This window comes from Microcebus murinus, chromosome 18, assembly GCF_040939455.1.
Source record: "Microcebus murinus isolate Inina chromosome 18, M.murinus_Inina_mat1.0, whole genome shotgun sequence".
Classification (NCBI taxonomy): Eukaryota; Metazoa; Chordata; class Mammalia; order Primates; family Cheirogaleidae; genus Microcebus; species Microcebus murinus.
Window position 1 is genome coordinate 2573086 of NC_134121.1, and position 17060 is coordinate 2590145.

Consider the following 17060-nt stretch of genomic DNA (forward strand, 5'->3'; position numbering starts at 1 on the left):
GTGGTCTGGTGGCTTCCACCCTTCCTTCCCTCCCTGAAAGGAACGTCCCCCAACTTTGGTACCTGTTTGAGCCGCCCTTCCAAGTCTCCCAGCAATGACTCCTTCCAACCGTGCTCCGCGGGGAAGTCTATTTCCACCAGCCGCCGCCAGACCTGCAAAACCCGCACACAAGTCACAGCCGCTGTGACGACTGAAGGCCACAGTGTGGGCCTTCACGGGCAACAAGAGAAAGACACACCATCGCGATGAGACAGCGAGCAGGGCTGCAGGGACACCCGGGCCCCACCTTGGCCACCAGCCAGCTGTGCTAGTGGCAAGTCCCAGTGGCGGCTCAGCTCGGCCTTCTAGAGCCGGGGCCCCGACGCACCCGTGCATGTCCCCGGCCTTCCTGCTGCGTCACTGCTTTTTATTCTGGAAGCGTTTGCTTCCAACATTTTATTTTGAAAAATTTCCAACTTTCAAAGGGGTTGTAAGAACAGCACAACGACACCCATATGGACCGCAGTCCCGAGTTGTGGCTGTAACACAGCGGCGCTCTTTCCCCTCTCTCCCCTTCGGTCCTCCTCACCAAGGGCATTTCCTCCAGGCTGAGAGCGCGCTCCCGGCCTAGCTCACAAGGTCACCGGCGACCAATTTCCAAATCCAGCAGCTTCTGCGTCCTCACTGCTACCCGCCTGTGCCCGAGATTCTGCCCGGCACGTCTCTCGGTGGAACCCTCACCACTCCCCACCAACTTGGCCGGATTCTCTTTTCCCCGGATTCAGACCCAGTCTTGCCGTATCCCCGCAAACTGCTCTTCCTGTCACCTTTCCTTCCACTTCCGAGGTCACAACCTGACCTATCACCTCGGTACTGAGGTGCGCCCAGGTGCTGCCCTGCACGCCACGGCCACGGAGCACCTTTCCCTACGCGGGGCGCCCTCGCCACCCCAGGGAGCACGGCCCAGCCCGGGTGCCGGGCGGCAGCATTCACACCTGATGTCTCCTGTCTGCCCAGGAAGGACCTGCCAGGAACAGCAGAGCCGCCACTTCACACGTGCAGGCTCACAGCGGGCGCCTGGCCGCCAGCCCGTGGCCACGACTCTCCACAAATTTGTGATGAACCACGTCCCTACCCAAAAGCCATCAGCAGGGCCTACCTGGATTTCCTTGGAATAAGTGAGTGAGACAGATGAATGTGTCTCCTGGAACATGTTCTTCTTAAGAATTCTGTGGAGCCAAGCTCTAGTAGTAGCCAGAGTCCCCTGGGAGAGTGTCGGAACCGAACTCTTCCCGGCTTCCTTCCCACATCCTCCTGAGTCCTGTCATCACACAAGAGAGGGGCTGAGTGTCCCGCCGCGCAGGGGCGCGGAGAGTCTCCTCGAGGCCCCACCCTGCTGCTCCCCTGGCGTTCTCGGTGGGTGCTGGGGGCGCAGCCACGCGCCAGGGGCACACGGGCCTGGCCCGATGCCTACCTTGCAAAAGCACATTCGTTTCCCCAGTGCTTGCTAGGTTCACCCCGACAGGGAGACACGGGAGAAAAGCAGGGGAGAAGGAATGGCGCTAACGTCCCCCGGCAAGGAGAGCCCAGGCGGACCCCCAGGCCTTGACCTTAGGGGGCAGAGCGGGTGAGCAAGAGCACCCCAGGGAAGCCCAGACAAGCTTGCGGGCAGACACCCTGGGCCCTGCTCCTCAGTGACGGGGACGGGGGCACAGAGGAGCAGGGTCCTCCTGGGGCCAGGGCCAGGCCTGGCGCGGGCGTGTGCCTGAGGACACACGGGTGGCCTTGTGTGCCAGGCTGCTGCATTCCAGTTATAACAAAAAGACGCACGCACGCGTGGGAAGGACCGTGCTTCCCGTGCGTGTCTGGGAAGAATGTGATCCCCATGGTCCACAGTGGACAACGCAGCCCAGGAAAGAGCAAGGTCGCCGTGCAGGCAAGGCCTGGCCTGAACAGCTCTTCCACCTCCGGGGGCCATCGGAGGGCCACACAGGAACTCCCTTCCTCCCTCCCTCTCGAGGGAGCGCAGGAGGCAGAGCGCACCCGAGACACCCTCAGCGCCCGGGACCGGGCCTGCGTCGCGTGGGTGCCCGACCCGTATTTCACTCTCGGTCCAGCCATGCGAGAACTGAGTCCGGTCCCTTTGTAATCGAGGCTGCTTAAATTCCACACCGACCCTGGGCAGGACGCGGGTGCGTCCACCCCACTCACCACGGCGGGCTGAAGAGCGACAACAGTGCGGACGATCTCGGCCGACAAGGCGGGAATCTCATAAAAGTCCACGGTATTGGTGACGCCGCAGACGGCCTCGTGCAGCTTCAGGCACACGGCCGGGTAGGACTGTGACAAGGTCTCCTCGGGAATGCTGCCCCGGAAGGAGTGGAGAGAAAGCACTGCAATCGTTGAGGAGAAACGAGAGGACGGTACCCAGTGTGGCAACCCAGTCCCTTCCCTTTAAGATAACTAACTGCGAGGCCTTTATTCAACCTCATCTCGGCTAGCACCCGGACAATTTTTCCATCGGTCTTTAAGAAGTGACTACGATAAAATGGAAACAAAGCCCTTTTGTTTTGCCTCTGTAGTCTCAACTGTTCTAACAAAAGCAAGTTAAAATATTTCTAAGTGCATTCCCTTATTTGAAAATAAGCAAGGGACACATATTACTAAATGTTAAAATACTACATAAATTGTTTAAAATGTTGATAAAGAAAACGGGAAAGGGGGAGACGGAAGGAAGTGGCAGGAGAGCACGCGGTGCGTGTGGCGTCCCCACCGACCCGACTCTGCGGACCGGGCCCGTGCTCCTGACTCCCGGGGCAGAGCTGGGAGGCGGCGGGTGGGTGAGAAGGCAGATTGGGGGCGCCATGAGAAAGGACTCGCTGGGTGACTCTGGGACACAGTGCTGGGGCCCTGCAGTCACAGGTGCTCGCCACGGATGGAGACACGGCGCTGCCGCCTGCCTCCTGATCACCCGGGAGCCCCGGTGAGCGAACGCTGGAAGTGCCCCGAGAGTCAGAACATGCGTCGCTCCCTGGGACGTTTCTGCTGTCCTGCATTCCGCACACTCGCGCCACAGGGCGTCAGAGCACACACACTTGCATACGCAAATGACTTCTGATAATTACGTGAAGCTACCTTGGGTGCTTATTTTCAGCTTTACGTGTTTTGCAAAAAACATCTAAAGGCTAAATGTTAAAGAAATGCAGCACACAAACACAAATATGATGATCGCTTAAAAATACGTGGATAAATGTAAAGGGGAAAAGGGCGGGTGGAAATAAACGGAAATCTTAGCAGCTGACATCTATCGCATCCCTTCAACCACTTCGGTACGAGCGTCAACTACAGTCGACAGCCACAGATGAATGCGCACAGCCGAACATGGACTGTAGCCAACAGCCGTGATATGAAGGCGCACAGCTGAGCGTCAACTTTTATTGAATTGACTTTTCTAATTTTTCATTTATCAAAATAAAATTGTGAACATTTAAAAATAGCGTAATGAAAACATACATGTCTATGTTACCTATTCTGATTTACATTGCAAGTAAAGCTGCCTGTAAAGTAAAACAAGCTTCCAGTGCTTTCAAGCTTTCCTCATCACACGAGAGCAAAGCGGATTCTATAAGTGCCGGCTGAACCGCTGAGCGCCGTACTGAAGTGCTGAAAGGACTCGGATGACCGTGCTGATGGCCTGAAGGGAGAAGCCGGCCAAGTGCTGTCACCTTCCCCATGGGTTCGCCAGCCGGGGCAGTGACAGGGAGAGCCTGGGGCCCGAGAGAGGCTGCGCTCTGCTTTCCTACTTACTTGTGGTGGTAAGCGCCCAGGAGGTGCAACAGCATCTTTAAAATGCTATCAACATCCTAGGGTGGTGAAGAAAAGAAAAACAGGAAAGAAGATTAATCACGACACCACTGTCATTGCTAAAAATGGAGCTGGAAAAAATCCAAAGTACATAAGATATAAATGCTTTCCTTCTTACAGATTTTACCATGCTCATATACTAATCTTGCATCTCTCACAAATAAAACTCAAGATTTAAAATGAGGAAATCAACCTTGAGCTCTAATAAATAATGACTTCTCTGGACTCTCTCATTTCTTGGTGCTTCACTGTGTCTGTTTTCCACAAAAGGAAAATCGAGAGCCTTCAATGCGTAGTTTTCAATCTGCTTTTGCTAAGTAAGGACTAAAGAGACAACAGACCTCCAGATTTTGGTAAGAGATTTTCGTAAGTCCTCCCAGCCGGTAGTAAGTCCCCAGAAGACAGTCCAGGACACCAGCAGGAAAATGGCCCAGGTATTCAACGAAGTTCTCCATATACTGAGCCAAGACACTCAGAGGCAGCAGGCTAAACCAGGATCGGAAGAGATATTCGTCTACCTTCAGCAAATGCCTCTTCCCTACCACATACTTAAGTGGTTCGCTCCTGTATAAGAGAAATAGGACGCAGTGAGAGCAGTAAAACAGAGTTAAGACAAATGAAAATAGTGCTGGGGCGTCTAAGAAGTCCAGATTTCAAAAATGATTTAAATGGGCTAGGTGCAGTGGCTCATGCTTATAATCCCAGCACTCTAGGAGGCCCAGGCCGGAGCATTGCCTGAGGCCAGGAGTTCCAGACCAGCCTGAGTAACAGTGAGACCCCACCACTACTGAAAATACAAAAATTAACCAGGCACGGGGACGCACACCTGTAGTCCCAGCTACTTGGGAGGCTGAGGCAGGAGGACTGTTTGAGCCCAGGAATTTGAGGCTACAGGGAGCTATGGTAACACCACTGCACTCTAGCTGAGGGAACAGAGTTGGACTCTGTCTAAAAAAAAAAAAAAGATTTAAATGCTTAATGGGAAACAAAAATCAGTAATGAATCGAATGGAAAGTAAGCAGCAGCATATTAAGAATTCACGGAAATGGATGAACCTCGGCAGCATTGTGCTGAGTGGCAAGGGCCAGGCACGGAAGGACAGATACTGCTGGTCCCACCCGTGCAAAGTCCCCAGAGAAGTCGAGCATTTGGAGACAGATGGTAAAAGGGAAGTGACCAGGGCTAGGGGGACAGGGAATGAGAGGCTAATGATTAATGGGGACAGAGTTTTGGTTTGGGAGGATGAGAAAGTTCTGGAGCGGGATGGTGGTGACACCCGCACAGCGATGTGGACGTCCTTAACGCAGGACGCTGTGCACGCAACAGTGGTCAACACGGAGAATTCTACGTCATGTCTGTTTCACCACAACACAAAAAAGGGTTCAGCAAGAATTAGGCCTTCTGATGAATTATTCATGAGTTTCCAGGATCGAACAATCCGGGTGAGCTCAGCGAAGGATCTTAGGTGACTCTGATTCTATGGAACTGTGCTGGGGCTCCAAAAGCTGGCAATTGGCGGGGCATGCTGGCTCGCGCCTGTAATCCTAGCACTCTGGGAGGCCGAGGCCAGCGAATCGCTCAAGGTCAGGAGGTTGAAACCATCCAGAGCAAGAGTGAGACCCCGTCTCTACCAAAAAATACAAAGAAATTAATTGGCCAACTAAAAATATATGGAAAAAATTAGCTGGGCATGGTGGCGCATGCCTGTAGTCCCAGCTACTTGGGAGGCTGAGGCAGGAGGATCGCTTGAGCCCAGGAGTTTGAGGTTGCTGTGAGCTAGGCTGACGCCATGGCACTCTAGCCCAGGCAACAGAGTGAGACTCTGTCTCAAAAAAAAATAAAAATAAAATAAAAGGGAGCAGTTTGTGGATCCATACCAATTTTAGGATTTTTTTTTTTCTGTTTCTACTAAGCCTGTCATTGGTACTTGGTTGGGAGTGCGACAGTGCAGTTTTTAATGGGACGTGCATGGCCCGCAGAGGATGGATTCACATCGTATCTCCAATTGGTCCAGGGCTTCTCCCCAATCATCCTGCAGACGGAGGAGTGACCTCTAACTCCAGCCTTTAAAAAGGTGCTCGTTATTTTCAATGTTGTTGGATAGACTATTACTGTTTGGATAAGACAATCACATTGACTTGAAACACCTCAACTGGCAAAGAGCTTGAAATTGGTGAAATGTCAGAGAAAAAATTATCTAAATCAATATATTATAATATAATTTAATAATGATTTATAACATGATTTTATTTTTTTTTATTTTTTTTTTGAGACAGAGTCTCACTTTGTTGCCTGGGCTAGAGTGAGTGCCGTGGCGTCAGCCTAGCTCACAGCAACCTCAAACTCCTGGGCTCAAGCGATCCTCCTGCCTCAGCCTCTCCAGTAGCTGGGACTACAGGCACTATGTAGTCCCACCATGCAGAATTTTTTCTATATATATTAGTTGGCCAATTAATTTGTTTCTATTTATAGTAGAGATGGGGTCTCACTCTTGCTCAGACGGGTTTCAAACTCCTGACTTCGAGCAATCCACCCGCCTCGGCCTCCCAGAGAGCTAGGATGACAGGCGTGAGCCACCGCGCCCGGCCTATAACATGATTTTAAATAAGTACGAGTCACTAAGTTAATTAAATATGCATCTAAGTTTCCCCTGAGACCTTTTCCAGTAGCATTTCCTTGTGATCAAGGTTGAGGTCCTCGAGCTGGGGTCGGGGACCGGGATTATAACAGGGCCATGGCTCCTCTCGGCGAGCAAAGGTGCGCGGCTGACAGCGCGCAAAGCCTTCGACCTAGCAGTGCTACCTGCGGGCGTTTATCTCGAGGGAATATTGAACAGCAAAAACGTATGGATGCTTGTTACATTATTACTAAACGAAGCTGCAGAAACAACCCAAATGCCCGAAAACAGAGAACCAGCTAAATGACAGTTGGCACGGACTTTAGATGGCGCCCTCAGCAGTCGCCATGGTAACGATGTAGGTGTGTGTGGACACGGAAAGGTCACAGAACATTAAGTGGCGGACACTTGACGGCACCTTCTCATCTTTCCAGCACATGAAGCCCCCGCAAGCCCACATCTGTGCTAAGCCCGGATGTCTATGCACAGTGAGAGCAACGGCGGTCACCTCTAGGGCTGCAGGTCAGCTTTGCGTCATTCTTTACAGTTTTAGGATTTAAAATGCTAAAAGAAGCGGATGTCACACGCGCCGTCAGGAGCGGGACGGAGGTCACCGTGGAGCCCACTGGGGCTCCGGGCAGCGCGGCACGGGCGTCAGTCCCAAATCTGCACCCGCCAGTGCCGCGCCGCGACTTACCGGCACGCCATTTTCTCCCGGAACTGCGAGAAGGAGAGTCCCTCGAGGGCTGCCCAGGTGTCCTCAGGCCGACTCCCGGTGTCCTTCCCTCCAGGGGACGGCTTCTCACAGTGGTGCAGCACGGGCAGCGTGCCCAGCCAGCGGAACAGCCGCTTGTCGACGCACGAGTGGCACAGGGCCACCAGGTACTGGCGCCAGCTAGAAGGGGAGCGGAGGCCCCACCGTGAGCCGAGGGTGGCCACTGGCTCCGCTGTCCCCAGGGAAAGGGCGCACCCCACACACACGCACGAGCACCTGCGCGCTCCACTGGGCCCCCACCCTGGTGCCTCGGGCCCTTCGTGGGCCCCTGGATCCCCACGGCAAAGCCCCGGTGGGCTATTGCCGCCCACGCGGGAGGCTGAGAAGTGGGGTGCGAGCTGCGTAACCGACTGCCGTGCGCCAGAGCTGGGAGCTGAGTCCAGGCCACCTGGTCGCGGTAAGTCCAAACACAGAGCAACTTTTTCAACGTGAGGGGTGAGCCCACGGACGAAGCCCGGTGCCTTTCCTCACGTCACGGAATGCGAGTACCTGTCAGCGCTGTGACACGTGAGGGCGGCTTTGCACGCCCCTCGCCACCTTCCTCCTCCTTTTCTAAGTGCACAGGGGGAGCCGGGTGTTGTAATCTGCCACACCAAGAGGCAGATGTCCTAATAAAACCTGCCTGATGTTACTCTCAGGTCCAAGTGGCACAGCCACAGAAAACACTGTGAACAGCCCCTGCGACCATCAGGGCTCGGGGGGTCTGAGGAGGTCTCCCCACCAGGTCAAAGGCCACCGCCGGGTCTCCGGCAAACCTTCCAGGCAGAGGCTGCGGAGGACGCCCGCCACTCCTGCCCACGCCCTCGAGCCGGACGCCTGCGGCAAGCGTCGCGCCCCGACACCCCCAAATGCACGCACACGGAGGCTTCGCGTGAGACAGCACGGAGCTTCTGAAAAGCAGGTATTCAACAGCATGTGGAATCTAATAAAGTTTAAAATGATACATGTGCTAGGAAAAGGCTAGAGCAAGAAACACTGAAATGGCAACAGCGAGTGGTAAAATCCGGGGTGGTTTTGTTTCTTCCTCACTGGGCTTCCAGCCATTCTGTCCAGCACGTGTTTTGCAATCAGATAAAATCCCTACGAGTGGCCGTAAAACCTCTTGACAAAAAAATTAACAATACCTCTGAGCTGTCCTGAGGATGTGGCTGAGGTCGTCGTGAAGATCGTGCAGTGAGCTGGCGTCCGGGACAAGCATGCGACACAGCAAGTCCAGGTCATCTTCTGACATGGGCAAGCCGAACTTTTCCACCGAGAAAAGCACGACCAGGCCCATTCTCAGTCTGCTCCTCACCGGGCGGCCGTCAGGCAGAGAGTCCCCCGACCCGTCCAGAAATGGGTCCATTTGCTTTTTCAAATACTCCCACAAGTCCTTCTTCACCTGGTCCCAGGAGAAAAGGAAGAGGCGTGAACCACGGCGTTGACTCGGTCACAGGTGGTCAGAGCTGCCCGTCACTGCCGTGAGCTCCACAGCAGCGGCCAGGGGACCGAGGCCCCAAGGGGCAGGGAGGGCTCCACGGACGGCTCACACACCCCCACCGCCGGGGAGCCGCACCGCTGGGAGCCGCAGGAGTGCAGAGAGGCGCGGTCCAGAGTCCCCGGCCTGTAGGGGACTCTCAGGTGGGGACCTCGATGCTCACAGGGGTTCACTTGTCACCTGAGAAGTGGCTCCAGGGCTGCCTCAAGTCCACCCAGACCACGACCCCGCTGGGAGAAGCTGTTCCACCCTCTGTCCACTCTGCCCCAAGGCCATGGAGGACTCGGGGCCAAGGCGGGGGCTCAGATGTGCAGCGGGGGGGGAGGGGGACACAGGGAGGGCAGGGGGGATCAGGAGGTGGCACTAGGAGGGAAGGACAGAGAAGATGACCTGCCCCCACCTGCACCCTGACCCATGGGGTCACAGGGTCATCCAGACACTAGTAGGTCAGGTGACGCGGCTGGTGACACAGAGGAAGCCTGGTACCTCTTTCTCTCCATAGTGCAAATCGCTCCATGGCTGTGCCCGTCCTTCGTAGATCATAGGCGCTCGGACGACAGAGTAAAACTGCTGGAACTGGGTGAAGAAGCTGTTTAAGTTGATGGCATCCCAGGTCTGGAGGACGCTGAAGATGCTGTCCAGCATCACGGTGGCGGCCCGCTGCTTCCCTTTCACCAGCGACCTCCTCGTCATATCTGTTATGTGGTTCAGGACTCTCTGGAACGTCCCAGGAGGCCTCATACAAATTATGTCATCGTACTGATGCCACTCTAAGAGGGACAGAAAGAAAAGTATTGTACCCAAGATGGTGAACACCCTTGAGACCCAGACACTGCCCTAGAGGGCTGATGGTGACGGGCAGAACTGGGAGCGAGTGGGCCAGAGGAGGGGAAGGAAGGAGGAAAACCAAAGACCCGGCAAACTGACGCCGTCCACACGCCGCGCCGGGGTTGGCCCCTACCCGGTGCGGACAGACAGCCCAGACTCCCCACCGTGATGGGAGAGAAACCCGAGCTCACAGGATTCAGAGCACCTGAAAATATGACGACAGATCTAACCCCGTGGCTCAGCAAGCTTGGTAACTGAGTTCCTTAAACACGATCACCGGGAGGTCCCGCACGCTGTACTGCAACTGCGTCCCGCACTAGCAATGGGGCACCACCCTGCTAGGTTCCTCAGTTGGTGCCAGTGCTGTCGGCCCTTGGCGGGGAACCCGGCACAGGGGGGGGCCTGAATTCACAGCTGCGCTTAGGACCAGGTGCCCAGGGTATGCGTGTGGTCCTGCGGTACCAGATGAGGTCAAATGTAAAATAATTAGACAGCAAAAGAGGACGGAGAGATGGCCAGAGGCCGCATGAACACACACAGGTGAAAGTCAGTCAGCGTGCCCAGCGTCTGCACGGCCTCCCAAGGTCTCCTGGCCGGCTGCACCCCAGGGCGGGTTCCCCGGCAGGCCCGCCCGCCCCGCCCTGCCAGACTCGTGACTGTGTAGCCGTGGCTCAGTCCTCACCTCCCAGCAAGCTTCTCCTGACCTCCAGGCCAAATCCCCACCACGCGTCCCTTTCACTGGGGCATCCAGGTGGCGTTTATCACATTAGGAATTCCGTGTTTATTTAGGGGGTCATCAGACGAATGCCTATTTTCTCAAAGCTTAACTTCTCAGAGTGCACTGTCTAGCGGTCGAAACCACACTCGCAAGAAAAGAGAAAGGTGTACTGTGAAGAGTTACTGGGACTCTGTCTTTGTCCAAGGTAGAATAATAGGGACTAGATTTACACTCTTCTGTGTCTGCCCTAAACAACCGAACAAAACAAACAAGACATCTGTTTACAAGACACTGCACACCAGGCAACGAAGGTCAACGAAGGTCGCTGCGGGGCGGGAACAGGCGAGGGAGCCCTGAGTGTCCCCAGGACTCTGCGCGGGGCAGGGCTGGGAGTCAGGGTCGAGCAAGACAAGCAGAGTGTGCAGGCGGAGCACCGGGAGGGAGGACAGGAGTGAGGTGTGGGGACCCCAGAGGGCGCTGCTCCAGTGCTCCCCACCGGGAGGAGAAGCCCCCAAGTGGGCACCAGCAGGTGGACGGGTGAGCAAAAGGTGCGCAGGGCGACAGGCGGCAGGAGCCTGGGATGCGGCTTTGGAATGCCTGTGACCTGCTCACGTCCCTGCTGCCCCGTACCCGCACCCAGCCCTTCCGCCAGCTGCATTTTCTCCCCTCTCTCGTAATCAAAAATCCTTCCCCGTTTCCTCCTGCAAGTGAGCGGTGAGTCACGCTGCGCTAAAGGGAGAGCCAACGTGTCTCTGACTGACCAGAGACATGACCCAACCGTCATGGAACGCCGAGGGGCGGAGAGGACCTGCACGGACCGGGCGAGTCCGCGCTCTGCAGAGCGAGGCCGTCCCGCAGCCCTGGCACCCAACCAGCTGCGCGCTTACCTCCTGCGCCCAGGAGTGAAGATTTTATGCACAGGCAGCGGTTGACGTGCTCGCCCTTCTTCTGCGGGATCTTGTAGATGAACTCGTACTCCCCAGAGCCCTTGTCGTGCCCAACGACGTACTTGTAAGGGATGGGTGTGTCCAGGTGCCGCCTGGAAATGACGGCGCTGCCCTCGACCAGCCAGCCCTCCTCGGGCAGGTGCCTGTGAAGAACGGGGTTCAGCCAGTTACCCCAAAATCCTACGCCGGAAATCGCAGTCCTCAAACACAGCATGCAGTGCAGACCCAAAGGTGCAAACCGATGCTGACCACCAGGAGGCTTCTAGAACAAGACATGGTTAAAAAGGGCCACGAGGAAACATGTCACGGAAAGGCACGGCCAGGGAGATTTCGTCTTGCCCGCGGGGGGCTCACCTGGTGCAGTGCAGCTCGCAGACGCGCCTGCTCCATTGCGGCTGCCCAAGCTCCCCTCCCCCGCGGACAAACAACGTATGGCGGTCGGGGTTGAAATCAAAGTGTTTGGAGAGGATGGCGTGGAAGTACACCGTGACGCCTTCTCCGGGGCTCGGCGGGCTGCGGGAAGCCAAGGAGGAATCTGGTCGTAGCAGAATCCGCCCACCCATCCGAGTGCACACGCACCCTAGAATCCAGTGCACATCCCACCCTGCCCACCGCGTGGGTCCTCTCTCCTGTCCCTCTGAAACGGAGGAAGAGGAAGGCGGCACACAGTGGCCGACCCTGCCCCCCTCTGGAGTGCTGGGGGCAGCGCGGGAGGCACCAGTCAGGGTCTGGGTGGTGACAGCCCCCCAGCTCCCTAAGGCTCTGGGACTCCAGGGACTGTGGGCAGACAGCAGTTGGGACAGGTGCCCCTCCCCGCCCACCTCCTGCGCAGTCCCCTTTCCCACGGAGCTAAGCCCCCCGACCAGAGGGCACTGGCTCCTCAGGCTGCCACCTCCCCCGCCAGGGGCCACACCCAACCTGGCCGTGACTTCCTGCGGGATGGCGCTCTGGTGGCTCTGCTCCTTCTCGCTCTTCGCAGCCGCGGCACAGCCTCTGCTGTTCCCTTCTGGCTCCTTCGGGCCTCCCCCCTGCCCGCGCTCCTTCTCAGCAGCGTTCTCCCCAGTAACGGCCGCCTCGTCCTTGGTCTCGGCCTCCTGGAACGAGCACGCAGCCCCGACCGTCACGGCCAGCTTCCACGGTGGCCCCGACAGCGGACGCTTCTCACAGCAGCCAGAGTGGCCACTTCCCTTCCCTGCTCGGGGCCTTCCGTGCCTTTGGCCCACTGACCACGGCCACCAAGAGCGCCTGTCCCCAACCTCATCCATGGTCTCTCCTCCTGGGCGCGGCAGCTTCCTTGCTGCTCTGGGAACAGGCCCACCACACTCTACGCCAGGGCCTTTGCACACGCCATCCCCTTGGACTGGGACACCCCAGACGTCCCCATGGCTCGCCTCTCACTCCCTCCTCAGGGAGGCCTTGCCCATCCACGCCTGCGATGCGGGCACGTCCCCCTGTGCCTGCCCAGCACCTCCCCTCACCCTCCTTCTCTCATGGCACTTCTCACTGCCTGGCTTAGTTTTCTGTCTTTCTCTTTTCTAGACTGTGAGCTCCATGAGGGCAGGGGCCTGCTCTCATTCCCACTGTATCCCTAGCACCTAATAAATATTCCCGGAGTGATCCAAGGAAAGATGGGCAGCAAGAAGGCACCACAGGTGCAGCTAGGCAGGAAGGACAAGCTCACCTGGCATTCTCTTTTTGAAGCAGGCGTGGTTGCTGGTGGCTGTTTCGTCTTTGGAGCCTTGTCTTTCACTTCCTTCCTGTCTCCTTCAACCGGATCAGCTGGCTCAGCCGTAGCATCACTTGCCTGGAAGGAACACAGACCCCAAAGCATCAGAGCCAAGGTGACGAGATGGACCAGGGAGACTCGAACTCAATGGCTTATGGGTCTGCATCTGCCACGAGCGGAGCGGCACCCTGGGTGCAGAGGGAGTCCAGTCCGGTCCACGCCCCCACCCTGGGAGTAAGACCCCAAGGACACCCTCCCAGGGAGGGAAGCGGCGCCTGGGCTGCCCAGCACAGCAGAGGTGTCCAGGGCAGCCCTGGGCACCACTCCCTGACAACTCACCCCAGAGGCTGGGTCCCTCGCCTGCTGGCTGGAGGTCTGCTGCTCTGTCCCGGGCTCAGAGCTGCAGGCTTCTGACTCAGACAGCAGGAGCCCGGGGGCAGCATCTTGAGCCCCAGGGCGGCCTTCACAAGCGGTGGCGGTAGGGCTGGCCCCCTCCTGGGATCCCCCCACAGGGAGGCTGGGGTGCTGATCCTTCCCTTCTGATTGGCCCTGGGGTGACGGGCTGCCCTGAGCTGAGCCTCCCGTGGCTGCTCCTGGTCCTGCCGCAGCCTGACCCTGCGGGGGGCTGTCACCAACCTCCCCGTGGGCGTGTGCAGAGGGGCTGTCACCCTCCAGCGGCGTCTTGCCAGTCTCGCCGGTCTGACTACCCTGCCGAGTTTGGCCTTGGGGCCGGGCTGCATCCTGGGACCCAGGGTTTGAAGGCAAGTTCAGACTCTGGGGGCTGGAAGGAGACAGGGGCAAGGACTCAAGCCCCGCAGAAGCGGAAGTCTTCTGAGCATTCTTCCTTTTCTTCTTTTTGCTCTAAACAGAAAGGGAGATACTCGTTTTATTTCTTAGAGTTACTACGCTCCAGCCAATGTTTCCTCCAACTTTCTCTTCAACTCTTCAAGTCCATCTAGCTTAGCTCGACCAAACCACCTTGCATCTATCGAGTCTGCAAGTTCTTCACTGGAAAGAATGAAATTAAAAAAGGAAAGGGGCCGGACACAGTGGCTCACACCTATAATCCTAGCACTCTGGGAGGCCGAGGCCAGCGGATTGTTTGAGCTCAGGAGTTCGAGACCAGCCTGAGCAAAAGCGAGACCACGTCTCTACTAAAAATAGAAAGAAATTAATTGGCCAACTAAAAACATATAGAAAAAATTAGCCGGGCGTGGTGGTACATGCCTGTAGTCCCAGCTACTCGGGAGGCTGAGGCAGGAGGATCACTTGAGCCCAGGAGTTTGAGGTTGCTGTGAGCTAGGCTGATGCCACGGCTCTCCAGCCGGGCAACAGAGTGAGACTCTGTCTCAAAAAAAAAGAAAGGTAAGGAAAGGACCAGTGCCCACGCTGCGCAAGCCACACACTCGGACCCCAGGAGCAGCGCCGAGGGCCCCACTGGGCAGGATCCTTGCTGGGCGGGACCCTTGCTGGCCGGGTGCACGGCGGCTCTCCGTGCTGTGCTAGGCAAAGACTCTGTGCGCCACAACTCAAGGGGGGAGGGGAGGCCGCAAGGCGAACCGGAGTCTGAGTGGCTCCTCCCTGCACTCTGGGCAGGAGCGCCAGGGCCTGGGGCAGGAATCAGCAATGGAGCTTATGAGGGGGTGTGGGGACCCCAGACCCCAAGGGGGGCTGATGCTCCCGTTTCCCGGGGACGCTGCTCCGGAGCACGCATGGATCGTGTCACTACGTGCAAGTGACTCATAAAGGCCCTGAGACCCAGCTGCGCATGACGGGCCCCGCCACACTGGCTGGCAGCCGGGCGTGACCCTGCACCGTCCCACACCCCACGCCTGGGGTTTGATCGTCTGGGAAAGGGAAACGGCAGAACAGCACCCAGGGACAGGCGCCCCGGGGCCCATACGCCCTCTCTGCAGCAGCTGGCAGGGCAGGGACGAGGACACACCGCAGGGGCCCGTCACTGACACTCCAGGAGCCCCCAGCCAACAGCCAGCCCCTTGTGGCCCCTAGGAGGGGAACGCATGCCCACCAGGCTAGGGCATGAAGCTGGCCAGGGCTGAACTGGCCAGGTGGGCTGGGGAGGCCGGGCAGCGCATGCTCCGGGCCCAGGACCTCGGCGTTCCTGCGCGCTAAGCTCGGAGGCAACCAGCTCCCTGTGCACAGCCCCAGCTCAGCTCCAGCCGCCCTCGGCCTGTGTCCCTGCCCCCACACCCAGGCCACCCACCCCCACACGTCTGGGAGCACCCGTCCTGTCCCCTTAGACGGCACATTTCGTGCACGTTGGTGCAGAGGGGAGACTCGCCCGCCAGTGAAGGCAGATTCTAAATCAGGGGCTTCAAATGAGTTGGTGAAGCTGAAGTTTGGAAAAGCTGCTGAGGACACCAGGAGGGCCGGCCAACAAGGGGCCAGCTAGGGAGGCGAGTGGGCGGGGTCAGGGTTACAGACAGGATCGGGCTGGGTGGCTCTGACAGCCAGACAGCCTCAAGTCCAGACAGCCGGTGGCCCCAGTCCCGGCAGCATCTGGTGCCAACAAGACCCGAGGGGGCAGTTCTGACCCCGGGCGGCAAGTCCAGCAGAACACTGGCACTAGTGGGCTGAGGGAGGGTGATGGGCGTGGGGGTCTCGGGCTCAGGCTGCTACAGGGGTCCAGGCTGGGGCCGTAAAGAGGGTGCAGCAGACAGGTGGGAGGCCAAGGGTGGGGGACAACATGCAGAGGGCACCGGCCCCACACACAGTGCTGAAAGGGAAGAGGGAACATCCCTCAGCAGGTGGTCCAGGAATCCGGGCTGGGATGGGCCAGCCACACAGACAGGGCACATGGCAGAGCCCAGCACTGGTGAGGGCAGGCAGGGCCACAAGAGTCACAATGCCTGCAGAGGCCATGGTGGCAGCTGCTGCTAACCAGGGCTGGACGGACGCAGGGGGAGGCTGGGCCAAGAGCAGCGTCACCTTCCCCGGCATCTCACCAGCACCCCTTCTAGCGAGCTGGCACCCAGAGCCTGTTCTGGAACCGTCTCCTGGCAGAGCGTGCGGGCCCTGGCCTGGCTCACCCTGACGAACTCGTCTCCCTGTGCGTAAAGCTGAGACGACACAGGTTGCTGGCGTGCAGGTAAAGCCATTACCAACATGAACGTGGCGGCGAGGAAGCGCCCGGAGCAGAGTCTGGGACGGGCCCGGCGCCAGCCAGCGGTGAGGAGGAAGCCAGAGGCCCTCCGGAAACAGGCAGACGCTGCACGGGCTTCCGCTGCGGGTGCCGGCGACCTCGCCTCGAGAGGAGGCCCCAAGTCAGCTGAGCCTCCAAGAGGCGATCCTACCATTCCCGCCCTCCGGCTGCCTCGTGCCCTGCCGGACGGCAGGACCGAGGCAGGGGGCTGGTGCCGGAGGGCCTGCCTGAGTCCCCACCCAGCTCATGACACACCACACCAGCTGCGTGACCCCAGTGGATACTGAGCCACCCATGTGCCTCAGTTTCCCCACCTGCAAAACGGAGATAACCGGTGTCGCTATGTCACAGGGCCATCATGAGGGTGGCCAGAGGAGCAAAGCATGCCAAGAGCCTCCGAAAGCCACCCAGCACATGTAGGGGCCACCGCGAGCTGTGCCCACTGTCACCGCCACACAGCAGGTCTCGGGTTCACCTGGAGACAGCAAGCACAGCCCACCCAGGAAGCGGCCCCCGAATCTCCCGTCCTCAGCCACTTGGAGGGCAGATGGGCTTCTGTCACTCTCCTGTGCATTTTTCTTCTTTCTCACGATTTACAGCTCGGATAGACTCTAGTATCTCTTTTGTCAACTTCCATAAAAACAGAAGCTCTACTGCTTGGCTCATCGACTGTCCACGGAGCGCACGGCCCTGGGTGAGCACCGACGTCCTCGCGGCACGAAGCCCCCGGTTGCCCCCTCAGGAAAGCGCCTCTGCGGGGCTCTCGCACCCCCACACCAGGCCTTTGCCCGGCCCGCTGGTGCTGAAATCCCCGCTGCTACCGAGAACGGCCCCGTGCCCCACCGTGTTTCCTCCCTGGGCCAGCGCAGCCCCGTGTCGACCGCGGCCGGTTTCACCAAGTGCCACCTAGGCGAGCTCACGGCCGAGCGGGCCATAGAGAACACGCCTGGCTCTCGGGCCTTCCCC

General features: G+C 58.1%; 1 protein-coding gene across 5 annotated transcripts in view; it reads right to left on the reverse strand.

Moving 5' to 3' along the window:
- RNF213 (ring finger protein 213) overlaps positions 1-17060 on the reverse strand; it is a 94758-nt gene that overhangs the window by 63586 nt on the left and 14112 nt on the right. For all 5 annotated transcript variants that reach the window (XM_075993998.1, XM_075994001.1, XM_075993999.1 and 2 more), the window contains 13 exons: positions 13271-13792; positions 12887-13009; positions 12124-12299; positions 11560-11718; positions 11146-11348; positions 9199-9482; positions 8360-8616; positions 7158-7355; positions 4185-4407; positions 3787-3842; positions 2191-2344; positions 1139-1300; positions 63-152 (listed from right to left, as the gene is read on the reverse strand). In XM_075993998.1, the coding sequence (XP_075850113.1) occupies positions 63-152; positions 1139-1300; positions 2191-2344; positions 3787-3842; positions 4185-4407; positions 7158-7355; positions 8360-8616; positions 9199-9482; positions 11146-11348; positions 11560-11718; positions 12124-12299; positions 12887-13009; positions 13271-13792 (2607 nt within the window). The remainder of the gene's footprint in view (positions 1-62; positions 153-1138; positions 1301-2190; positions 2345-3786; positions 3843-4184; positions 4408-7157; positions 7356-8359; positions 8617-9198; positions 9483-11145; positions 11349-11559; positions 11719-12123; positions 12300-12886; positions 13010-13270; positions 13793-17060) is intronic.